The following is a 26,097-nucleotide window of genomic DNA, read 5'->3' as shown; positions in this document are numbered from 1 at the left end:
AAGTGCAGCACGATCTTATCTTTATTTTTGTGTTTATTTTAATTATTTCCGGAGACTGTAATGGAGGTTTTTTTATGAGGTCGCTAAATACATTTGCTGATTTTTCCTTTTAGTAAATATTTATTTCTATTTTTCTATATTTATAAAAAATGTGACAGTTGATTGTGTTGTCATTTATATTGTTGGCTTGGTAAAACAGTGCATAAAATGTAGGTGAAATCATTTAATTTGGCTAAAAGATCAAATTATTTCAATTAATTTAAGAGTTACTAATGACCTTATTGTATGAATTGTTTAACATTAACCCAGAATCAGCCTTTTACATTTTTATCAGGAGCCACATCAGCTCTATTGAGGCCACCATTTTGGAGCCCCATGTTTTTATAAAAGCCCACAATGGACAAACTAAACATCTTTTGAGATTGAATGCTAACTGACAGTTTTACCAACACACCGGTACTGAAGAAAATAGTGCTGTCATATTTCAGCTTATTAGGTTTGCATTGTTTTTGTGTCCAAAGCACCACAATGTACTCAGTCAAAAATAAAAGATCCAACCAAATTTAAGAGACAAACCAATATTTATTTTTTCCCCATGTTGAAGAGTATCAACATCATCCTTCAACTTAAAACACAGCGTGATTGGCGGACAGAAGAAGAAGCTGTGAGGCAGATCAGTACCACTTTATCAGCTCACCTCGGAAAAGTTCTCACACGCGTTCGTCACACTACACAGACAAGGCTCTCAGAGAGTGAGCTAAAATAAATAAATAAATCTATAATCGGTCCTAAAAACGACCTTTTAACTCCAACCTCTAAAAAGAAAAAAAAATAATCAAAAATTAAAATGCTTTCAGGCTTCATCAAAATAAGATGTTGGGCTTGTACTGCAGTTGAAAACATGTCGCTTAACTTTACAACCAACACAGTGGGTTTGAGTCCAGCTCATGATTTATTACATGCAATGTTTTGTATCAGAAAGGCACTGTTTACGCATACTTTTCATTTAATCTGTGCATACTAGAAAAAGACTGTCATAACCTCAAAAGTCACAGCTCTGCTTTAAGTTTGACAAGTTGTCGCGACAACAGGAAACGCTACGCCCTCCAAAACAAACAAACAAACAAACAAACAAGAAAACCCCAGTGTTCGAATACTGAATGAACTCACGAAAGTATAGAACACACAAAACGTGTGCAACATGTGCAACATGTACGGCAATAAAAATAACCGTTAGAATAAATAAAAGCAGCTGAAATGAAACGGAACGCGATCGCGTTAAGACAGCGATTAAAATTCAAACGTGAACGGAACAAAAATAAATCTAGCAGTTCTCCAGGAAAGTGTGCACACAAACTGCAAATCAAATTTAAAAAAAAATATCCTAGAAGTCACAACTTCAGAGGTTCAGCAGTGTGTTGGTGCTCGACGTCGCCGCTCACTGAAGGACACATTTGTCTTTGTTGCTGTATTTTCTCCTCCTCAACTCCAGACCACGCTCCAGACGCTCGTCCTCCTCCAGCGCCCTACACATAAACACAAATATGGGACAATGTGGTGAATATGACACTGTCTCTTTCACAGAGGTGATAAAATACTCAACCATACTTTAAATGTATGCTTTAATTTGAAACAGGACTTCCTTCCTATCGAGTAATATAATAAAATAAACAGTACAGCATGTTTTCCTGAATATTTTGGCCTCACTCACACTCTCTCTTTGGCATCAATGTCTCTGATGATCTCGTCGCGCTGGTTGACCAACGACACCAGCTCCTGCAGGAGCAGCTGCTCCCTCTGCTGCTGAGTATACGATTTCTGCCAATCTGCACATATGCAGCACGAGCCGGTGTTATTTTTTACTCTGTTGTCACCACGGTAAACGCGTTCTTTCGCCAACACAAACCTTCTATCGCCATCATGACGCGGAGTTCTCTGGTGAGGAGCTCAAACCTCCTCTCCAGATCCTGCTCCTCCTGCCTGTAGGTGGAGCATGAAATCGGGTCAATAAGATAACAAGTGTGAGCGCGCAGGTGCGTTCGAGAGTGAGGGGTCTTACAGTAGTTCCAGGTTGTCCTGTCTGCGTATCAGAGCGTTCTTCTTGTTTACCAGAGTGAACCACTCCTGGATCAGCCTCTCCTCTTCATCACGGTCACTTCCTGTACACGAGAGAAAACGGGAAATATTATTGAACAAGGAGAAAGCTGATTCAATACTTTAGTGTTTAGTCTGATACTGGTCAAAAAAAAGAGAAAGTAAATTCCAGTATGATCTGTAAAATCTAAATATCATCTAAATACTGTCACTGTCATGTGACCAGCTTAGTTATTTAAATGGGGTAAAAATAAAGACAGCATTTCACTGATATTGGAAGATACTTAAGGTTCTGATATTACACCATATACAGTACTTTAACATGAAGTTGGTCCCACTTTTGCAGTGAAAACAGTTTCCACTCTTCTTGGAAGACTTCCCTCAAGATTTTGAAGTGTTTCTGCATGTGTAACTCTCACAGTTGTTCCTATTTTTTTGAGACTTGTCTGTGAAATGCTGTTTTATTTTGACATTATGGGCATGGCTTCACTTCATATTTACGATGACAAAACATCTTTGCTCATACATTTGGCCTCACTGTTACCCCTAAACCTAACCCTGAAATTATACATAATCCTAGCTGTGAATCTGTGGAGCATTATTTATAATAATCATAAAGCAGTGATAGTTTTGAGCTATTGCAGTTTGCATTTGAAATGAATGTCTACAGTAAACACAGAATGAATCGTATCATATTGAATCGAATAAAAAGAATCTTATCATAGCCCACGTGTCCAGTGATGCACACCCTGAGCATAGAGCCATCCCTAATATTGAGATTTGGTACATCTGTGAGTGTGTGTGTGTGTGTGACTCACCTGTTTCCATGAGGCTTCGCAGTCGTCGCTCCACGACGGCAGCTCTGCTGTCAATGTGCTTCTGCTCGGTCTCCAGAGCGGCCAGCTCACTCAGCACATACTGACTGGTGTCCTGCAGACACTGACCACAAGCCCCATCACACACACACACATGAACATACAGAAACATATATACGAAAGGGGGGGAAAGGAGTGGAAAAGTAGAGAGACATGAGGGGGACAAACAAAGTGGAAGGAGGTCAAAAGATTAGCGAGAGGCCAAAAGAATGAAAAATACATGACAAATATGACTTGATGATGAATTATAGGAAAAATGGGAATGATGTGTGATTGATTCAATGTCTCAGAGTGAAAGGTAAAGACACAAAGCAGAGTTGAAAAGTAAAAGGTAAAGTTAGGAGTTCACATAACTGACCATTGTCTCAGCCTCTTGCTTGGTCGGTTCACTTTCTGTGACTTTCTGCAACTCTGCAACCAACGGGGACAAATTAGAGTTTGAAGTTTAAAAAGAGCGAGACAGTAGCTGTCGATGGGGTGGACATGTCGTGTGCACTCACCTGTTGCAGAGTCTGTTGTTGTGTTTTCATCCTGAGGACGACACAACTGACATTTTATTACAGGTTGTAAGACAGTGTGTTGTCCTCCTAAAGACTATAAAATAGAGAGTGTCACCTGAGTGAGTCCAGACGTCTTGGTGACAGATCTTGGGGGCGGGACTGGAGTTATTGACTCGTCAGCTGCAAAACATGTAGAACAACCAGAAGTTAAATTTACATACTGTGCACCTACGATTTAAATTTAAAAACACATCATCCTTGCGATTACCTTTAACCACTCGCTTGGTCCTTGGTGGTGGGACGACCAACGCGCTGCCTCCTCCCCCTCCTTCCTCCAGACTCATTCCTTCGTTGAGTCTGGCCATGCAGAAGGCGGCAGCGTCGACATTAGTGGGCGCGGGACCAGAGAGGGCGAGGCCATAGCTGGACTGGCTGCTGTTGTGCTCTATCTGCAGCACGCTCAGCTCCTGGTTGGTGAAGTGCGAGCGGATCTGGCTGAGGTAGGTCATGACTATGAGCCGGTCGGGGATGGACAGGAGAACCATGTCGGACGGCTCCAACAGACGAGAGATGCCCAGCGCCTCGAAACCATCGAAAGCCTAACGACGTCAGGATAATCAATAAAAGAATACACGTTATTACAATAAAAATGGTTGAGCTGAGAAGAATAGTGCCTGAACTTTTCATTCACTGTCAATAACAGCTTTTGTATTGTACTGTGTTTCGAACAATGAGCTCATTGAGCTGCGGAGAGTGATGGAGCCAACATTTTCCAGACTGCTTGCCCTCAGATTTGCCTCCACGGGTCTGGAGCTTGTTAGTGGCTTGTGCAGCGTAAGGAGAACGGATGAAGGCACTTACATAAGCACGTCCACATGTTAACATGTGGAAAAAATATAAAGACGCAACTCTCCATCTACGACACTAAACATTTTACATCAGGTGTGGGTTTTAGTCCTCACAAAATCGTTATCCTACACAATAATTATAAATTAAATGATTTAATAAGCTTTTTGTGGGATACAGCTGCAGTAAAAGGCTTAATGAGTGATTGCGAGTCTCAGCTGTACCTTTTTGTTGTTGAGCTTGATGTCATGAGGTTCTAGCTGGTCAAAATCTCTGATGGGACAAACGCAGAGCAAGAACGTCCATGAGCGCACACAATAAGAAATACACAATAAAATGTTCACATTTACGGCCAACTTTCACAGACTAATGCGACAAAGAATAATTCATACATAACCAGCAACGACACTGGCACACTCATAGGACTTGACGCACATTTTGTCAGGGTGGAAGTGATGTAGGATGGCACAGAAAGCCAGGCCGTTTCTCCAGGATGTGCTGAAGTTTGTGACCTTCACCCCTTTGTATTGGCTGGTGATGTTCTGACACCACTGAAGCAGCGACTGGCTGGAGTTCACCAGGTCCTGAGAAATAAGTTCAGCCCTGTTTAGTTTGTGTGCTTGCGTGTTAAAAGTAAAAAGCCTATCAATGTTGACGGAGTGATGCGTACCTCTGCTGCGTCGTCCTTCCCATCAGCCTCCTCTCTGACTGTTGGAACGCGATCTGCTTCACTGGTTTCTTCTTCTATCAACGTAGGAAGCAAATGTGTCTTCATCTCACAGTGATAGGGAGGAGGGATGTGTATGTCGGCGTGTTTGTCCTTGTGGGTGGACGTGTTTCCGTGCTGTGGCGGCTGTTTTAGGCTGTGAGGAGACAAAACAAGATGAATATTTAAAACAAAAACAAAACAAAAACAAAGACCCCTGACTTAGTGGGTGGTGGATCAGCCAAGCAGACCTGGCATCAGCGTGAAGGACATGAAAGCTTGACAGTGGTTAGAGAGCAGCTCTCTGCACGGACACGATGTTAGAGAGCATGACGGGAAAGTAACGCACACCATTCAAGAAAACAGGGACACACATTTGAACCATTAGACATGAATATGCAACACTTGCCAAAGAGTATTTGTGTATCTTTGGATACTTGGTTAATAAATAAAAGCAGATACCACTGTGATTTGAATTTGAATACATTTAAAGGTCCAGTGTATAACATTTAGAAGGGTTTACTGGCAGAAATAGCATATTTCACGGATAAGTAGGTTTGTATTGTGTACAATAGCATTAAAATAAACACATTTTATAAGCATTTAAGCCGTGTTTCCATTTTGGTATCAGTTCGGTTCAGGCTTGCGTTTCGACAGTAGCTTTGCATGGTAGGCAGGGTGTGGGCTGTGCCAGCAAGATACGTAGCGTGATGTTGTACCAGTGTGCCAAACAACAACAACAACAACAACAACATCGAACAACACAACGGACAACAAGGAAGGACATCCAGCAGCTTGTTTATTTTCTGCCTCGACAAGACGTCAAGCTTTACCATACCAAACCGAACCGCTCCACTCGGTGGAAACACGGCTTAATTCTAACACACTGGACCTTTAAACTGAACTATAACATCTGACTTAAGTCGTCGAGTCATCCAAATCTATGGCTCGTCATCACACAGCAGCTCAGGTTGACATCTCATGCCAACTTACACGTCCTCCTCCACCACTGACTCCTCCGTCTCAGTGAGAGGTATTTCCTGCAGCTCATCAAAGTGGGGAATCGTTGAGTCCTGGTTCGGATCAGTCTTTTCTGAAGAGTTTTCAGAGGCATCGATGTCAATATCACCGGGCGCAGGGATAAGGCGCTTCATACTGCGAGGGCTGACGACAGGAGACGTGTCACCTGACATCAGATGGATTTTAGCCAACAAGAACTTCTCCTCGTCTTGTAGCCGTTGGTCTTTGACGAGATTGTCGTGATCAGGCGGAGTGTCCGCTGGTGCACTCTCCGTCTTTGTTGGACGCACGTGCTTATTCAAGCTTTGGCTCTTGTTGGCGTTTGTGTCTCCATTGTCCCTCCTCTCGAGACTCTTGCATGAATCTGTATGTATCTGTGTGTCGGCGTGCGTCTTGGTGCGTTTCAAGTCACAGTGTGTGCTAAATGTGCTTTTGCCAGCAGGAGGCGGCCAGTGAACCACCGATGACTGAAATCGCTCTCCCTGCTCATTGGCTGCGTCATCGTCTCGTTCTCCTTTCATTGTGAGAGGTTGACGGCCAGCGCGACGGGTCGGGGGGTCAGAATGTTCCGGTTTTTCTGGCTGTTTGGCAGCAGCGCAAAGGGCTTGTTGGACGAAGGGCAGCGCAGCGGGCGTCTGGGTTACAGCGGGGGACTGTTGCCCTGGTCTGAAGACAGAAAAAGAGATTTCAGGTCTTTACCATGCTCCAATTTGGCCACACAACTTTTCTCACGTAGCCAGAGCTCATGGAGATGATACAGCAATGTTTTTAAGAAGGCAAATGCCCAAAGACTTATGTCATGACTGTAGCTATCCCAAACTTTCCAAAGGTCTATAGTTTGTCATAAGAATAACAGGGACAGACATCTGGCGATGCCAAGTCATCCATCAGCCAACCAGAGCAAAACACGCACACACACTTGCTCCAGCTGTCACTGAACTACAATACCCAATGACCAAAGTAATCCATGCTACGTAGCATGCAACGCAGCCATGTGGACGATGACAATCCTGAACAGAAACACCTGCAGAGAAGGTGTAAATGCAGCCACTGCTACGACTTATATTTAATGTACAAATGACAAAGAGACACAGGACAGATTCAGTGTCTCTGCACAGGATACCATGGGACGTGTCATGCTGTTAGAGAGGACTAACCTCACAGCGCTTTGGGGGACGTAAACAACAAACAGCCCGTTAGCAACGGACACTGGAGGTGATGCTATTCTTGAGAGGTGGGCGCAGATTTGGCTGAGTCATGACCTTGACAGGAAGGAGAGAGCTAATGGCAGCAAATCACTGCGACCGGCCGACGACTTTGAAGACGAGATTTCAAACTTTTAAGTCGTCACCGGGGCAGGATGTGAAGAGGAAACTGAAGGGTTACTCACAAGCAACATCAGGATGTTGTTGTGTATGTGACTCACATCCTGACTGGGGCTGATGTCTAATTTAAATGAATTTTTCATTCCTTTTCATTTGAAGAACCTATTTAAAATGATTACTGTGTGACATTTTTGTTTTTTTTTCCAGAAAAGAATTGAATAGATGTACTTTATTCATCCCAAACTGGGAAATTAGAGTCTGAATATGATGTGTATAGGCCAGTAATTGGAAAATTGCAGCAAGCCGGATGAATTATTCAGCCCTAATCCTGACACACAAATAATATTGTTGAATATTGTTTCCGTGCAGATGCAAAGAGATAACCACCACAGGAAGGACACAAGCACAGTCCGGCCATCCATATGAAGCAACAAGGAGATCTCTCATGTACCGTCACCTCCTTCCTAGTTACTCACCTCTCTCTCCCTGCTGCTATTAATCCCTCTCACTCCCTCGTTACTCACCCTGCTTCCCCCTCCATGTACAGCTCAGCCAGCCAGATGGAGCCAAGATCCTCCTGTCCTCTCTCAAACTCCACCTCCTCTTCCTCCTCCTCCCTCAACCACACTGGGATGGCACCGGATTTTTGGTTGGATTTTGCTCGGTTAACCGATCCTGAACCAGATCTACTCAGGTGTTTGGCAACAACAGTGCCACAGTCCTCGGGTTTGTTTAATCTGGAGTCGGGTTTATTTGTTGGACTGGCTACGGGGACAGAATACGTAGGTTTGGTTGAAACTGGTTTGACTGTATTCAATGATTTGGGATCGGGTTTAAATTGTGCCTCCTCTTCGTTGCTCTGCAGCCTTTCATCATAGGCAATGTCGTCCAGTTCTGCCTCTCTAAGTGGTGGCCAGTCATCTGACTGGATGTTGCTTTGCACTGATGTAGATTCAAACACTGGGTTTTGACTCTGGGTTGCTTTCTTTCTTTCCTCATCTTCTTTCTTGTCCTTGGACCTTTCTTCCTCATCTGCCCTCCGCTGTTCCTTTTCTCTCTTTTCCCTCTCCATTCTATCTATCTTCCTCTCCATCTCTTCCTTCTCCGTCCTCAACCTCTCTCTTTCCTTCCTTTCCTGCTCCAGCCACTCTTTCTCTCTCCTTTCTGCATCTTCTCTTTCCTTTCTCAACATCTCCTTTTCCTTCTTTTCCTGTTCCAGCCACTCTTTCTCTCTCCTCTCTGCATCTTCTCTCTCCTTTCTCAACCTCTCTCTTTCCTTCCTTTCCTCTTCCAGCCTCTCTTCTCTCTCCATCCGTTCTTTCTCCTTCCTCTCCATTTCTTCTCTCTCCCTTTCTTTCTTGTCCTGCTCCAGCCTCTCTTTCTCTCTCCTCTCTGCCTCCTCCCTCTCCAGGCGTTCTATCCTCTCTCTCTCTAACCTCTCCCTCTCCTGCTCGCTGGCTGCCAGTCGCAGACTTGCCACGAGACTGAGTCCAGGTGGCTCCACTAAAGTGACGCGCTCAGGTTTCTGAGCTGACTCGGTGTCGGAAACCTTCTCTTGACTAATCATCTGACTCTCAGTTTGGTCAGAGAAGGCTGTGGGTGGTGAAATGTCCACCCCAGCTGCAATCAGGGGCTCTTCATCTGGCTCCTCGTCGACTTCACGTAAACGCAGCTGACCTTCATTAGTCAAAAGGAGCCACGGCTGTTCTGCGGAGAGGTTCGGATCCCGACCTGCTTCGGTGGATCCCGTCGTGTGCAGGATGGAGCTCACAGTCTCATAGCTACAGGGACAGACATGAGGGACAGAGAACACTCTGAGACAGAGCTCACCCTCAAATGACCTGCAGTGATCACAGCAGACGCCGGACAGTGTGACAGATGGAGCCAAACAAGGCTGCATGCTTGATTAAGTGGAGTCTTCTCAGACTTTGTTTTGGTGCTCGTCCAAAAGTGACTCGTCCCAAAGCGCCGTGCGAAAGCACAAGGCGGAGACATTTATTGTTTGTTGCACTGAAAGACCAAACACACACATACTTGCACCTCTGGCATCATTTAAAACAACACCATGCAACAATCATAACAAAAAAAAACTTTGCTGGTTCACTGAATTTGTAACCGGGAGAATAGAGCCCCTTACTTTCCCACTGTCCCTCAAAGTTCTCGGCCCTTGCCTGATGTCAAACTGCCAGAATCACATCACAGTAAGTTCAAGAAAAAAAAAAGGCCTTTGCACACCATCAGGTGATTTATTGTTACGCAAATAATAGTTTTTTGAACTCGTATCCAGACCGTGCAGCTTTTCACTGAGTCATACTGCAGCTTTTCTTCATTCTGACCAAAATCTATTTTTGTTCTTCATCAGAAGTGAATCTGACCAATTAGAATAGGTGTCATTGAGGACGGGACATAAATAGTGAAATAAGCAAAAGTGCAAACAAAACAAAAAACAAACAGAACGTTTTCTAAATGACCAAACTGCACAAGCTCATCAACACTAGATGCTGACTCCATCGCTTCATTTTCTTAGTCTTAGGGTGCAAAATAAGTGATTCAAAACGTGGTGCTGTCCACGCTGTGCACATCACAGAGTAAAAACATCTGAGTGCCAAATGAACTCTCTATGACTCAGTGAAATTAACACCAGGTTTGAGGTGGATGACTGAGTCGAGAGACTCTGGATGCACCCGTGACACCAATAGACGTGACTGTAGTAGTGCTACACACATTCATACACACACACACACAGACACACACTCATCGAACAGTAACTTTCATGCAAACAATATAAAAGCTTGCGTTCGGGCGAGTTTACTGTCAGTGTTATGTATTTGACGTTTGAAAGTTTGACGGACATGTGCCTATACTCTCTCAAGACTCCCCATAGCATCTATAGCACACAGGCAGGCGGAGAGAGACTCACCCTCTGTACAACACACCAACGACTCCTGACATAAAGCCAGCAGGCGCCTCCTTCTGCTGCTCGGCAACACACACGTTTGCCTCTATGTGTGCACTTTCATGGTCGGAAACACACACACACACACACAAACATACACATATTACTCCTTTAAAAACCTCTAAAAAATACAGCATCAGATGACGTTAATTGTGAGTTGAAGTGCAGGTTAGGCCGCAGCAGCAAATGAACATTAGTCAGTGCTTGTATCTGTGTCTTACAGCTAATATGTATGTAGCCGTGTGGTAAGTGAAGCCTTGGAAGTATGACAGAGGTGGTACTGAGCCACCAGGGGGCGACTCCACTGGTTGCAAAAATAACTCTGTATGAAGTCTATGGGGAAATTTGCTCAAGCTTAATTTACAGTGTCTGCAAACAATTTCCTGAGAAGTAAATGGTCTCAATCCCAAGTTTCAGGTCTTCTTCAATAAATTATAATATCATTTTTATAATTTATGTTCCTATACAAGACACTAAAGCACCGCACCCATGTGACTGATACCTGATATGGTCCAACAGGTGCCGAGTTGCAGGACGCCTGTGATTTTCAGAGGATGACATCAGTCTCTGTGTGTATGTGGTTGTTTGTGAGTGACGAATAGAAGTATCACGCCATGCTGCAAAGCTGCAAGGATCCATCACTGACTCACCCCCCCGTTCCACCCTCCTCTTGCTCCTGATCATCCTTCTCTTCACTTCTCCCCTCACTCTCCACCGTCTCGGCTGTGGTCTCCTCCACAGCTGCCCACAGCTGCTTTTCGGCCTCGCACACTGGCTCCTTGTTGTTGACAGAGTTCTCCTCACCACCGGCCGCGCTGTCAGACGTTTTCTTCCCCTCGGCTCCTTCCTGTTGTGGTTCTCCCGACGGCTGGGAGGCCGGTTCCGGCCGCAGTCCTGGTTCTGGTTTTGAGGGAAGCAGCGTCTCCAGGGCCAGAGCCGTGCGCTCGTTGGCTGGCTTGGTGGAAACCTGGACTGGGGTTGCCGGTTCCACGTGAAGCCCCTTTGGTTCTTTGGGCTCCTCAGGAGATGTTCCTGAGTCTTTGGATGAGATTGGCTGGTTTTCTTGGCTGACGGCAGCATCCGCCCCAGCAGCAGCATCTCTGTGCGAGCCGAGAGAAGAGAAACACACAAATGATGTGGTTGTTAGAAATGTACACTTGCTATTTCCTACAATAAAGGGAAGGCAGACAGTTGGACAAGGAGATAAAGCAGACAGACACTCCCTCATCCAGTCTTACCCTCTGCACAAAGGTTTTGTACCCTCCATGGCAGAGATATTTTCAGGCGTATCTTTCCCACTTCTCTCCTCTAGCACTTTCCACAGAGGAACCTCTGCATCACACACCCTCTTTGGAGGTGGCACCAGGGTCAAGACCTCTACCGTGAATGGTTTACCCTCAGGAGGCTGACCGGTGGGGCCTGAGCGGGTGCCAGCTCCAGTCGGATGAGCGCATGCACGAGTGGACGTTTTGTGTTCTGGGACGACAACGCTTTTTGACAGTGAACCTTCGTTAGCGTGAGACGGCTGCACCAGACTGAGGTGAAGAGTGGGAGAGGGAACATGTGAAAAGAGGAAGAAAAGAGGGACAGACGCACAGGAAACAACAAACGGAACAACAGCAAACGAATAGTGCACGTGGATCACACATGATCAATAAGCAGCTGCGGGATTTATGACGTGCACACGTATTTATAGTATAAATAATTCAGTGTTATTTGTGGTTTAAGGATACAAATAGTAAAGAAAATAGGAAAAACTGGGGAAAACGGGGTGAATAATTTGGGGATTGATCGAAACTGTTCAGTGCAGAAACCCAGAGCAGCAGAGGGAAGAGTCAATCACAGAGAGCAGAATCTGAAGTGATCAAGTCATGATTTTACTGAGAGCAACATTATCAGTAACATCCTTATTATTGTGATTATTGTGATTATTATTGTTACTTCAGTACTGTAACTCACCTGTCTTTGTTAATGGAGGCAGAGTTTGCTTTGTGAACTGACTGTCCTGACTGTAACTGGCTCAGGTTCTCAGGTGCAACGCTGGTTTTGTTCAGAAGGGGGAGGTAGTGAGCAGCAAGGCCGGGAGGAAGTGTGCGAGTGACGCCGTGTGGAGAAGGAGGAGAGGCAGAAACCACAGTTCTCATCTTCTCCTTGTCCTCATCTGACCTGTTGACCTCTGGACTGCAGGCTGGAGCTGCTCGTACCTCCTTCCTCCTCTTCTTCTCCTCCTCCTGCTCCCTGAGTCTCATCACCTCCTCTTCCTTCTCTTGTAGCCTCTCTTCTTTCTCCTTCATTCTCTTCTCTGCTTCCTCCTCTTCCTTTCTCCTCTTTAACTCCTCTCCTTTCTTCTTCTCTGCTTCCAGCCTATTCTGCTCCTCCAGCTGTTGCCTCTTCTTTTCGTCTTCTTCCATCTTCCTCCTCTCCTCTTCCTGCACCCTTTCTCGCTCCCTCTGTTCCATTAAGAGTCTCACCCTCTCCTCCTCCTCTTTACGTCTTCTCTCCTCATCTCTTTTCTGTCTTTCCTGCTCCTCCTTTTTCCGCTTCTCCATCCTTTCTTTCTCCTCCTTTTGCTCTTTGAGGATTTTTAACTTTTCTTCTGCCTCCCTCTTTCTCCTCTCTTCCTCCTCTTTCATTTTCTGTTGCTCCCTCTCTTTTTTCTCCTTTAATTGTTTCTCCTCCATCTCCCTCCTCTCTTCCAGGAGCCTCTTTTTCTCTTCCTCCCTCCTCCTCTCTTCTTCTGCAGCCCTTTTCTTTCTCTCTTCCTCCTGTATATGTTGTTTCTCCATCTCCTCTCTTTTTCTCCTCTCTTCCTCCTCTTTGATTTTCTTTAGGTCCCTCTCTTTTTGCTCCTTCAAGCATTTCTCCTCGATCTCCCTCCTCTCTTCCAGGAGCCTCTTTTTCTCACCCTCCTTCCTCCTCTCTTCTTCTGCCTCCTCCATCTTTCTCTTCTCTTCCTCCTCTTTCATTTTCTGTTGCTCCCTCTCTTTTTCCTCATTCAAGCGTTTCTCCTCCATCTTCCTCCTTTCCTGTTCCAGGAGCCTCTTTTTCTCTTCCTCCCTCCTCCTCTCCTCTTCTGCCTCCCTTTTCATTTGCTCCACCTCCTCCCTCTTTCTCCTCTCTTCTTCCTCCTTAATTTTCTGTTGCTCCCTCTCTTTTTCCTCATTCAAGCGTTTCTCCTCCATCTTCCTCCTGCTCCAGAAGCATCTTTTTCTCTTCCTCCCGCCTCCTCTCTTCTGCCTCCCTTTTCATTTCTCCCCTCCTCCCTCTTTCTCCTCTCTTCTTCCTCCTTAATTTTCTGTTGCTCCCTCTCTTTTTCCTCATTCAAGCGTTTCTCCTCCATCTTCCTCCTCTGCTCCAGAAGCATCTTTTTCTCTTCCTCCCGCCTCCTCTCTTCTTCTGCCACCTTTTTCTTTCTCTCCTCCTCCTCCAGACGTCTTTTCTCCACCTCCTCCCTATTCCTCCTCTCTTCCTCCTCCTTAATTTTCTGTTGCTCCCTCTCTTTTTCCTCATTCAAGCATTTCTCCTCCAGAAGCCTCTTTTTCTCTTCCTCCCTCCTCCTCTCTTCTTCTGCCAACTTTTTCTTTCTTTCCTCCTCCTCCAGACGTCTTTTCTCCACCTCCTCCCTATTCCTCCTCTCTTCGTCCTCCTTCATTTTCTGTTGCTCTCTCTCTTTGTCCTCCTTCAAGCGTTTCTCCTCCATCCTCCTTCTCGCCTCCTCCTCTTGACGCCTCTTTTTCTCTTCCTCCCTCTTCCTCTTTTGCTCCTCAAACACTCTCCTCTCCTCCAACCTTTTCTCCTCTTCCTCCCTCATCTTCCTCATGAATCTCTCTCTCTCAAGTCTCCTCTCCTCCTCCCGCTGAATCTTCACCTTTTCCTCCTCCAGGAGTCTTATCTCCTGTGCCCTCGTCTTCCTCCCCTCCTCCTCCTCCTTCCGCTTCCTCTTCTCCTCTTCCTCCCTCCACCTCTCCTGCTTTTCTCTTTTCTCCTTGAGGAGCCTCTCCTCCTCATGTTTCCTCCACTCCTTCTCCATCCTGACCTCCTCCTCCTCTTGCAGGAACCTCCTCTTCTCCTCCTCTAACACTCTCTTCTTCTCTTCTTCCTGCTTTCTCCTCTCCTCCTGCTTCAGGAGGAGGGCTTTTTGCTCTGCCTCCTTCCTCCTCCTTTCCTCCTCTTGTTTCTTTAGCATTTCCTTTTGACTGTGTTTCTCCTGCTCTGCCTTCCTCACCTCCTTCTCCTTGACCGCTGCTCCCTCTAACTGCTCCTTCTGTCCACAGGTCTTGTCATTGGTTTTCAGTTCAAGACTGCAGAACAGATAAAGAGTATTTCTTAATCCCACAGTCTCTATCACAAACACCTGATCACAGCCTCTAACCATGTTTCCATCGTGTTATATGCACCACACATTCTGAGACACTGAAATCACCATGACTCCAAACTGCACAGTTCCACTGGTCCCATTATGAATCACTAAAATCACACATCTCACTTTTCCAAAACGCAAATTGCATAATGTAGCCACTCTTTCTTTTAGGGAAACTTTGCAGACAAGAAAAACTGACTTTTTGGCAAGTAAAAATCACACTGTGCTCAGTTTGTGTGATTTCGTCATCATGTTTACTTTACATGAGGTGTATTGACGCCAACATTAGAGCAGCCAAACAGGGACAAAAAGAACCTATTTAAAAAGATATATTTACACAGATCCATTTCATGCTCCCACACAATCACTACCCAAAAACAAGAATAAGCTGAAGCCAACGGCTTATTTTTGTCTTCCTTTTGTACAGCCTCTGCTATACAACTGTGATTTTCAACCACTGTGTCGTGGGAAATTACCCAATTTCCCTTTACCGGTCCCAAAACACATTATTTATTCTCCGTCTGCATATAATTGTTCAGCACCAGTGCCAGCAGTGTAGTGACTGGTGGAGTGATACTCTTCCATGTCAGTGGGTGGCAGTATAGGGAGTGTGGTTGTCCATAACTTACTTCACACTTTTTTGTACTGAATTAGGCTGTAATGTGTCATTTGGTAACATTTCGGTTTGTGTTGCGCCGTGGGATTTTTCTTAATCTAAAAACGTCCCTTGCCTCAAAAAAGGTTGGACAACACTGCTGCACAATATTATTATTATTATTATTATAGTACATTTTGCAGCTGTAGTTAGCTCTTTTCATTTAGGAAACACTGCATTCCTCCACACGTGTTTATAAATACTCACCCTGCAGGACACCTTTTGATGGTGTCTCGCTTTGAGTCGTCCTCTTCGAGAAACAAGCCTCCTGATTCATGTGTCTGACTTAACGACTCAAGGACGAAGCTGTCAAAGTCAGGCTCAGGCTTTTTAACTTTGGCGTCACTAGTGACGTCCTGCACTGGCTTTGACGGATCGGTTTCCCTGTGATCAGCTGGTGGTTTGGGAGTGATAAACGCCGCCACCACATTGGTGGAAGGCTTCTGGGAGGAGCTGCAGGAGAAGGGCCACGGAGGGGGCGGGGCTATGATGAGCTCTGCGTGGGGGTGGGTGGGACTGGTGGGACAGAAAATTTGGGGGCGGTCAGGCTTGAGAGACAAGCGGGCGAGCGTGCAGGAGGTGACGAAACGGGGGGGGTCGGGGAGGACAGGCCACAGAGCGAATGACAGACCTGAGAATTATTCATCTGATGTGAACTGTTAGCTCGTGTTAGCGTCAAGGAAGGAAGCACAGATACCAACGACAAAGAAGCAACAAGTTGAGAAATCTCACAACTCTTAATCACAAAGAAGGGTAAACAGCAAACTGAAGCAGATTTTGAAAGCATACAGTGAATGTTATAGCATGGCGATCAATACCAAAGGGTCACTGTCACGGTGAGACAATTACAGGTGAAATGAATGTGGGCCAGGTTCCATTTAGCTTCCTTGGTCTCAGTGTCCTGAATGGCATGAACTGAACAGAGCCATTGTAATGTGACAAAATGGCTGCTGTGCAAATTCTAGCCGGGTTTAAATTACAAATAATAAACATGTATGTATCAATATGTAAGAATAATAATATAAATAATACATAAATATTTGTTTTAAATATGTTAAATATTACTTATTAGCCATATTATTAGGGACAGCTGGGAGGAATACTAGAGCATATATATATATTTTTTTTTAAAATACCTTCTATCCAAATTCACTTTGTTTCCAGTCATTGTGCTAAGCTAAGCTAACTGTCGGCTGGTCTTCGTGTACAAATCGCATGGAGAACAAACAAATCTGCAACTGTTTTATTCTGTATTATATGTCATGTGTATTATTTTAACTGAAATGCAACCAGTGAAGTGTCTTGCCCATGTCTCCCTCACGTCTCTCTCGGTGGACGTCTTGGTTAAATAAAGGTTAAAAATATCAGCATGTGTATTTAATGTCAACAAAACTATTCCCTTAAGCCAGAGGTGTCAAAATGGCGGCCAGCGGGCCACATGTGGCCCCCCAATTGATTACATGCGGCCCAAACATGTGGCTGAGGTGACATCACATCAATAAATATATTACATTCAACATTAAATTACATATATATGCTTGTTTGGTTGTCCATGTTATTATTTACTTAATTTTGTTTTTATTTCTCTTTTTATTTTTTGATAATAATAGATTTATTTTTGCATCATAAACCTGTGGATATTGTCAATCAAAAACAAAAACTTTTACTTTGAAAATCTGTGAAACACCATCATGAACATCTTTGTGGCGATATCATGGTGGAATATAGTGTTTTCATTTGAGTTTGACACCGCTGCTTTAAGCCATAGTGCACTTCCTGTCTATGAAGGACTTGCAGCACTTTGTCCTCACACCACAGGGCCAGGTGTTATGAGGCCAAACCAAGCACACACGCATGTGACGTCATCCCATAACCTCACCTGGGCACAGCTGGCTCAGCTTTGTCCTGGTCTGGTTTGGAAACTCTGACGTCTTCACCTCGGCTCAGAGGGCGCGGCGTGGTTTCCTTGTCTGACGGAGCGAAGGGAAAGGTCGAGCCTACGAAGAGGAGAAGAGGTCAGTCAATAAAGAAAAAGACATTGTGAGTAAAAAACCTGCAAGACCAGAGAGAGAACGCGGTTATTTTGAGCAAGCTGTTTGGTGTCGCATGGCTGCTGTACCTGTAGAAGGAGAGACAGCGAGCTGAGGGTGAGGAGAGGAGAAGAGGACAGAAGAGGAGCGAGGGGGTGAGGAGTGTGGTAGGGAGACAGGAAGGCTCGGAACCACGGGGTCACAGAGTGCGTCCAGATCAGGACTACTCAGCAGAGGGACAGGGGTGATGTCACCTCCAACTGTTGAAGAGTCAGACGATAGCCACGCCCCCTTAGCACCTGCGGAGAGCAAAGACGTGGAAAAAAAGATGGGAAAAATGTACAGAAGATAAACGTTGAAGGGAGCTGAAGGGGTGAAGACATTAAGATGATTATCAATGTGAAGACAAGTGGAGAAATGAGCGAGCAAAGACAATTCACCTGACTCTGAGCCAGAGGGAGGAGATTTGGCGGCGGAGTGTTTCAGAGCCAGAGAAGGAGCATCAGCAGAAAAGGGTGAAGGAGAAGAAGGACGAGCAACCGACTTCACAATCTGAGGTTTGAAAATGTGTGAGCGGACTAAAGAGGGGAGAAGAAAGAAAGGAAAGGAAATGACAGGATTTGAAGGATTTAAAAGAAAAAAAGAAGACGAATATCAGCAGTTCAACGTTAGTTAAGTCAAAGCGAGGGACAGACCAGAGGCTGAAGCAGCATCATCTACACTTTGAACCTCTGGGGGGCGCCGCTGATATGCTGCAGGAGCTGAGGAGAAGAGGTCAGAGGAGGTGTGGAGAGGAGATCATGATCAGAGCAAAGGTAATTTAATAAAAAAACTGTTTACTAATGTCATCATTTATTAGGAGACGATGAGTTCAGGTGTGCAGCCGACAGGAACACTGGCCTTGTCGGCTGCACACTTGACGTAGCCAGTATTCTCAACTACCAATTCATGTAAAAAAAAGGGAAAAAAAACACTAAAAGTTAAGTTGAACAGGACTTAAATTAATGGTATGTTTGACCTCATTGACCTTACATAACATTACATGTCCCCCACAATGTGAATATGGTGCGTGCGCATATTTCAAACATGCTTAAATGACGTGTTATGCAGCCGTACACAGACGAGATGATGTTCTTCACACATGAGAAGTAATCATGGGAACGAAGCTAAATCATGCGGAAGAAAATGTCAAGCCAGAGTTAAAGAGCCATCACACACACACACACACACACACACACAGAGGAATCGGTTAGCGGACAGCGTGTGGCATGCATGTCTGAACTGCCAGCCTGTCAGTACCTTTCGCTGAGCCCGACTGGAAGATTCTGGGCAGAGAAGGCGGCTGAGAGAGGCTCCGGGTGAGTGGAGGGTGAGTGGACGACGGCTCAGAGGACAGGGTGGAGTTTGAGGGTGAGGAGGATTTGAGGGGGAGAGGCTGAGAGGCAGCAGGGGTGGACTTATGGGTCAGAGTGACGGATGTGGAGGGTGATGTTATTATTATAGTCTGACTGGATGACAATGGAGTGGAGGGAGGTTTTGGAAAAAAGCCAGTTGCAGGTGCATTAACATGTACAGAACCTTCATGAAAAGATGGATTTGAAGGCACTGATGGAGAAAGCTCCACTGAGGTGGACGTTTTTGGAGAAGGAGGATGAAGGGAGGAGGAGGCAGCAGTGGTGGAGGATGTGGGTGATGGAGACACAGTCTGGACTGAAGGAGTATCTGCCGAGGTCTGGGAGCTTGGAGGTTGTGGGTCAGATAAAGCCGGAGGCTCGGTCAGTTTTTTATGCTTGGACCTGGGCGAGGGCTGAGGGGAGGGGCCAGGGGAAGGCTGGACGTCTGATTGGACAGGAGCAGTGGAGACGGCGTGTCGGGAGCGACGCGGCGAGGGACGAGGAGCGATCGGTAAGGGAGGGCGAGAATGGATGACGGGGCTGGGAGGACCGGTATCATGTCCACAGCCTGGTGAGAGGATGCATGGATGGATGGATGGATGGATGGATGAATGGATGAATGTTCGCAGAGAGAAACAATGAAAAACACAGTTGATGAGAATGAGAATGAGTTGTTTGCTGAAATCAGGATTAGTGTTGACGTCTCACGTCAGATCAGTGAAGACAGTCATGAGCATCATCTGTTAATCACATGACTTGCTTGTTTGATGACAAACAAACAAGAAAACATGGAACTGTGATGAACTGTGATTAATAAGAACCTCAAAATGCAGCTTGGGCTGAATTCCCAGTATGAAAAAGTACTTTTTTTAAAAAATTACTAGTTTCTAGTTATTTCTACTACACAACATTTCTGGAATTGAGGGAAAATATTGCATGTGCTTATATAATGGCTAATTTAAAACATCCAACTGTGCCATGCATTGTCTTGGTGGGGTTGTATACTTATAATATATAATAATACACATATAAATACTATGAACTTGTTTTTTTAAAAGCGATAAATAAATAAATAAACATTAGGTTTATATCCGTATAATAAATGTTACATTTTTCACATTTAAAGTACATTAAGGTAATCAAATTAACTTTAACTTATTTACAATTCAAAAGCAACATGTCACAGTAATTACATTACTATTTGTACTACTACGTCTTGTTGCACCACCAGGACACAATGTCGTGATTGTTGCAACACGTCATTTCATTCACTTACATATAAAAAAAGAAATATTAAGGACAAATAGTCCTAAAAAACAAGGTTGTTTTCAGCTGCTGTTAATAACTACAGATAAATGCATAAGTGGCCTTGACTCATGCTCAAGTGTTTACGGTGTAGATGAGAAATATGTGGTATGTAAAGAATTCAGCTGGTGTACAGTCATGTGGGTCTGACAGCACGAGTGTGACGCGCCTGTTAGAGCAAGAGGAGGCTACCTGGGGCCGAGAACGCGGGTCCAGTGGAGTGTCGCTTGTCGGGCGGAGGGGGAGCTGGGCGATTTGGGCGAGTTAGGGTGTGTGTGACTACAGCAGCAGCCAGAGAGGAGGATCAGAGGAGGAAGAGGAGAAGAAGGAGGAGGAAGAAATGTGAGATGAGGGCAAACAGTTCACAGAGGAAGGTGAGAGACGAGGACCGGCGTAGTCTGCCAACCTGCAGCAGAGATGGACTTCTTGTCCTCCTCTTCGTCGCTCTCGTTGAAGTCGTCCAGGTTCCCGATGTCTAAGGGTTTGACGCTCATCAGGCTGGCCAGACTTTGCATGTCTTCATCACTGAGGAGCAAAGACAAACACTTAGCATCTGCACAAACATACGAGATGAACTTGTTCTTAGTAACAGACAACACTCTGAAAGAGTGAGAGGAAAATAACTCACGTTGCTTTTCCCTCTCGGACGAACACACACGACAGCGACAGCTTGAGCGTGGCCTCCACCACTTTGACCGACAGCGGCTTCAGCGTCAGCGTCAGGTCGGTCTGTGTCGGCGTGGGACTGGCAAACTTCTTCAGGTTGATGTCAGCGGACGCCAGCACTTTACGATGCCCCTTGTTCTCCTGAACGTGACGGAGATGAACAGCCACGATGAGCATTAGACATAAAAGACAGTCAAATGAAACTGTATTTTTATTAAACTTTTTTTAACTTACACCTTCAATGACAAAGGTCCACTCTTTGTCCTCGAACTCATCAGCGTTGGCCTCCTAAAGAGAAAAATACAGTTTGTTTAGGGAAGTCATTCTGCCCCCGATGGGCTATGTAGGTACTGCAGGTGGACAGGAGGTCATACAACAGCTTTTAACTCTAACTTCAATCAATAAGCTTCAACTAATCATTGAATATTTTGGGATGGAATTTGTTAAATTGCTATTCTGATATGGAACCATTTGAATGATGCATTGATGATCAATAGTGCGCCTATAAACATAACATTTGTAAGTTTGTAAACTTCACAAAATCAAGCACAGTTGACTAAATTGTGAGTTAAGTCAACAAGTGGATGTAAAGTTCCTAGATATTTATTTTAAAATGAAATAAACACATGTTTTGGTCTTGGTTTGGGACATAAATAATACATAATTTAGGGTTTTGCTGGTCGGTTTAGAGAGTATTGTCTTCTCTGAGCACTCCCTTGTATTTGTTGGTTGATTTTATGAATGCATAAATGTGTAGTTGAAAACCACAACCTCCTTATGTCCCATGTGTTTATGTTAAACACACACAGTACAGTATATACTGTGACATATATGCTACATACTTTCCTCACATTCTTGTTTTACAGGAAAGAAACGCACACATTGATGTATTAATCAAAAATAATAATGAATATTACACTATTATTGTACTAGTGTTTTTATTGATGTGTCCTCGTATGTTGTAAATACTGTGGGAGGTTGTTTTTTTTACCTTAAAGAGTGTAACGGAGATATCGATGTTCTCCGGCACAGGCCACACCACCATGCCTCTGTATGGGTTTTTGATTCCAGGCTGCCAGCTGTGGAGCTGCACAAGAAAAGGTAAACACATGAACACGACTGTGTGTGTGTGTGTGTAAGTGTGTTTGTTTGTGGTTTTTCACTGGTGTTTCACCTTGGAACACATGCGTCTGTTCCTCCTCGTCCACACCACCCGCAGCTTGTCTGGTTGCCTATAGAAACATGCAAACACAAGTCAAAACACGCGAATGACACCTCACCTCCGGCCGTTACATGGAAAACTGGGTGATATACTGGAGGTGATAATGGAAATAGGCTAGTGAGCAAAACACACACAAAATAATACAAACATGAAGACATGTAGTACGTTTTAAAACAAATCCCATTTTATCAAAAGTCCCATTTAATGAAAGGAAAATTCTCTGATATAAAAAAAGAGAACGAGTGGTCTCATGACTTCTAAAATTAGATAATAATGTCTTTGAGGCAAAAATAAGACACCCGTGTGTTTAAGTCTAAGCGGACATTTCTCACAATTTCAAATTACTTTTTGAGGCTTGAGTTAAAATTACAGCAAGTGTAAGGTTGTACACAAATGTGATAAACACTGGCAAACAATTCAAGTACAAATAAATAATATGGTTTTATTAGATAGTTACATTCATTCAAGTATGTATAATGTGCGTGGAAGTTTGGTGTGTGTTGATTATGAGTTAGATATGCTATCTATTGTATTTTGCATTCAGCCATCTGCTGCACAGGACGTGAAACAGGAAGCCGCTGAGTCATGTGACCACAGTGGATATGAATGTGAGGCGTGTCTCTTGACAGGAAGAAGAAACCCCCACTTTACCAGTGAACGCACAAACACACAAACACAAGAGCACGCACAAACAGAACTCTTATTTTATTTGACCACCTCAACACCTGCACACATGTATTAATAGCAATAGTTAATAGATGTCGGATACTGTCTGAAGTTTCAGTGTTGGAAACAGCTGTGTGTGTGTGTGTGTGTGTGTGTTTGGGGGTTAGGTTAGGCGTCAGAAATAGACTGACAGCAACAGCGTGGGGGGAGGAGACTCGAGTCCTGACACATGAAGACACAAACATGGAGCGAGTACAGTAACGTGACAATAGGCCGCGGTGGATTGTTGTCATTCGTGGTGTAATACAGTAACTGGTAACATGTAATCACAGTTTATTGTGGCTCCTGCAGACAATACAACTGTTGAAGTTTCAAATTATACAGGGACGAATACTATAGACGTTAATGTTCCCACGTGATCATTATATTACAGTAAAATAGTCCAACTTGACACTTGAATACGATTTTAACGAGGACGTACACGTGACATTTGTGTTTCCTGTTTTTTTTAATGCAGGAAAGGAGGTTGCTTGTCTTATTGAGCCATTGTTAATATATTATAAGGCTTTGGAACTCTGTTTCTTTTTAAACCCAGGTTTTTTGTATGTGTCTTTGTCGTTTACGTTTTTATAACTTACTATACTAGAACTTTAGGAACTTTTCCATGCCTTATTATGTGTTTTTTTTGTCTTACTATGAAATTACATACATTACATTTTGACAACGTATTATACCGCTGTATATCTTTTTCATTATAAATTGTAGTATTCATGCCTTGGCATTTGACGCAGTGCAAGCGGTTAGCTATTTGCTGAACTGCTGTTTTTTTTAAGCCCTATGAATTATGAGATGCTGTGTTTTTATGTATTTTACTGAGTATTTATTTGTGTTGTTTGTATTGCATTGCATGGTCTAAATCACGATTAGTCCTACTGTGCACACAACAATAAACATCTGATTTATTCCAGATAAAACCAGACGAATCTACAGAGTTCCTGTATTCGTGGCTTTGACGCGCGTGTAAAGGTGTGTGATAATCACTCATTTCATCACACCATTCCCAGGGAGTTGACGCTCTTTCTTAATCAGCCGTGCCCCTCCTTTGTCTGCAGTGCCCACACAACACAAGCTCCAGCGCTGCTGATCAAACTCTGAAACTTTATTGACACGAGTCTTTAGTAACAGCAGAGCAAAGAGACTCACTCAGAGCTGATCAGTGTTTTCTTATCGCGCTGATGAGAAGCAATTATTAATCAGGACAAGATAAGAAGGCGCAGTAAGGCACAAACTAACATGTTGGTAAAAGTTTAAAAGATAGAGAAACTTTTCCATGAAGTATCAGTCAGGAATGTTGTAATATACACAAGACTTTCCAAAATATGCCCCATGTGTGAAAGTACTCGATGAGTAAGGTAGCAGTAAGGTTTGTGCCTACAACTACATTTTGTTGTGATATTTTGATGTACAGCTTTTAAATACAAACACATTTAAGCCACTCAATCCAGTGACGGTGAACCCGACGTGTCAGGAAAGTCTGATGTCAGTGAAGAAAACACCAAGAAGCACCTATGAAGAGTTTCCTCTTTAACCTCATACTCCTGACTCATGCAGACAGCCTCTGTGTGTGAGTGTGTATTCATATCTTTATGAGGTCCAGAACATGTGTCAACCTATGTGTGTAAGGACATTCTGGTCTGGGTCTCCCCGAAAACCCCTTAAAACCCCATCAGTGGACCAAGAGTCAGAACTGAAATCTGGCTCACGCTGCATCACTTGGACATTGCCCAACTGTGTTCTGTGACAGGAATTACACAAGAGCGGAAAAGCCCCGCAGAGCGAAGAAGTGATTTGGCTTCATCTGAAATAAACACCAAAAGCACGTGGCTCCAAATATCGAACTGTAAACACTCACGTTATTTTATTTAATTGTGTCAACTCATGGCAGGGAACTGTGACCAAGACATGGTCACAGATGCTTTTGACTGTGTTTGGACACAAACGCAACAAAGACAGGGACATTTCAATAAGGTCCTCAGGACCTCAAGCTGAGACTGGGCCCCTGAAAAAGGTCGAGTGACTAAAGACAAACAACAGAAATGACCATTTTCATGTATTATTGCCATAAATTGCAGCTGAAAAGAGGTTTAAGCTTGCAGGCTGAGTCTAACCAGGAAATAACAATTTATTTAATAGCCACCAGGGGCGCTGCTACAATTTTCATAAAGAAATCCATTTGGATGAAAGTCTATGGGAAAACGGGGCCTACAGCACAACAATTGCTTTAACTTAAATCACCAGTAAACATTGTCCTGAGAAGGTTTTAATAACTAGCTTCAGCTCTTCTTCAAAACTAACTGTACTCATGGAACTGTACTGTACCAAACTTTAGTCTACTTCAATGTAGTGTCCCTGAGGAGTCACCCTTTTGCCCTGGGGTCCCTAAACTCGCGTGGAACGCCCCTGACAATAGAGGCAGGGAATAGAACCCTCATGGGTGCGCACATGAGGGACGCTCTCATCTTCCTCAGAGTAGCGGAAAGACCCACAACATGAAAACAAGTCCTACAATGGCGTCGTGTAGTGTGACTATAACAACAGACCGAACATGACACTTATTTACAGTTTGAACAGTGAACACGGGAGAAAACTGGGCCGGAACCTTGTCTCCAACACTCACCATTTCTTGGTGCACTCCAAAACCAGTTCCTGGTAAGACGCGACAAACTGAAACTTTGACGCCTTCTTACCGACGCGCTGCAGTCTCTTCCACACCGAGGTCATAACTTCAGTCCTCGGCAGAAAACAAAAGCGGACAAAAACAAAAAAAAAAACCAAAGAGAGAATGAGAGAAAACAAATGAAAGCAGCCGCCGCTCCTGCGCGCGACAAGTTAGTCCAACTCCGTCCTTAAAAGGTCCTCCTCCTTTTCTTCTGCTGCAGCTGCTGATGATGAGGAGGGTGATGATGATGATAAACCTGTGCTCATGTGCAGCAAATGTTCACTTATGACCAGATGAGTGTGGGGGGGGGAAGGCGCTTCAACAGCAACGAGGAACAGCCGACTGCGCTCAGTCATTCAGGCTGGAAACGCTTCATGTTACACGCGCGGCTCGAGTGTGAAGCAGAAGCTGTCACTGACAACTTCTTCCTCTTTGGCTCCGATCCACGCACACACACACAGACCACAGACAGCATGACAATTCAGCTGTTCAGTTGAGACACAGACAGGCCGAGGAGGGTGAGACAGGATATGCAAAGCGCGTGTCCACTGATGATGCAGCAGTTCATGCACTTCTTTATCTTGAAGTAACAGTTCTCAGTCATGACTGCAGACTTTGATCCCGACTGTCTGTGTGTCACTGGAACAGTCTTATCTGCTGTAATCAGATCTGCAGCCTCAACAGCTACAGGTTCAATGGTTTTATACACTTCTTTTATTCGGAGTCATTGGATTATTATCATAAACATATCCACCCAA

General features: G+C 44.4%; 1 protein-coding gene across 11 annotated transcripts; it reads right to left on the bottom strand.

Moving 5' to 3' along the window:
* Positions 1-562: 562 nt before the first annotated feature.
* Positions 563-25,643, bottom strand: LOC122779208 (EH domain-binding protein 1-like protein 1). Of its 11 annotated transcripts, none has more exons than XM_044041349.1 (27): positions 25,298-25,643; positions 21,907-21,964; positions 21,724-21,819; positions 20,967-21,020; positions 20,695-20,873; positions 20,473-20,591; positions 20,259-20,345; positions 18,667-19,329; positions 18,063-18,128; positions 17,808-17,945; positions 17,457-17,666; positions 17,217-17,334; positions 10,973-11,422; positions 10,287-10,379; positions 6,015-6,707; positions 4,986-5,178; positions 4,751-4,899; positions 4,540-4,588; positions 3,738-4,068; positions 3,585-3,649; positions 3,470-3,500; positions 3,328-3,380; positions 2,913-3,033; positions 2,060-2,159; positions 1,907-1,980; positions 1,712-1,826; positions 563-1,526 (listed from the first exon to the last, which is right to left on the bottom strand). In XM_044041349.1, exons 1-27 carry the CDS (start codon positions 25,399-25,401, stop codon positions 1,439-1,441), a joined length of 4,497 nt encoding a protein of 1,498 aa, XP_043897284.1. In that variant the 5' UTR covers positions 25,402-25,643; the 3' UTR covers positions 563-1,438. The 11 variants fall into 11 exon arrangements, with proteins under 11 accessions (XP_043897284.1, XP_043897285.1, XP_043897290.1 ...); XM_044041350.1 differs by having other exon boundaries at positions 2,913-3,024; XM_044041355.1 differs by lacking the exon at positions 6,015-6,707.
* Positions 25,644-26,097: the final 454 nt, after the last annotated feature.

This window comes from Solea senegalensis, linkage group LG13 (assembly GCF_019176455.1).
Source record: "Solea senegalensis isolate Sse05_10M linkage group LG13, IFAPA_SoseM_1, whole genome shotgun sequence".
NCBI classification, from domain to species: Eukaryota; Metazoa; Chordata; class Actinopteri; order Pleuronectiformes; family Soleidae; genus Solea; species Solea senegalensis.
This window is presented reverse-complemented; position numbering and strand designations above follow the sequence as displayed.

What these genes read in the sequence shown, in the direction of transcription:
- LOC122779208 (XM_044041349.1), bottom strand. Translation starts at nt 25,401, where the DNA reads ATGACCTCGGTGTGGAAGAGACTGCAGCGCGTCGGTAAGAAGGCGTCA. An exon ending in GAGGAGGGTGGAACGGGGGG is followed by an intron (nt 10,380 to 10,972) that starts GTGAGTCAGTGA and finishes CGACCATGAAAG; the next exon opens with TGCACACATAGAGGCAAACG. An exon ending in GTTGGTGTGTTGTACAGAGG is followed by an intron (nt 6,708 to 10,286) that starts GTGAGTCTCTCT and finishes TTCTGTCTTCAG; the next exon opens with ACCAGGGCAACAGTCCCCCG.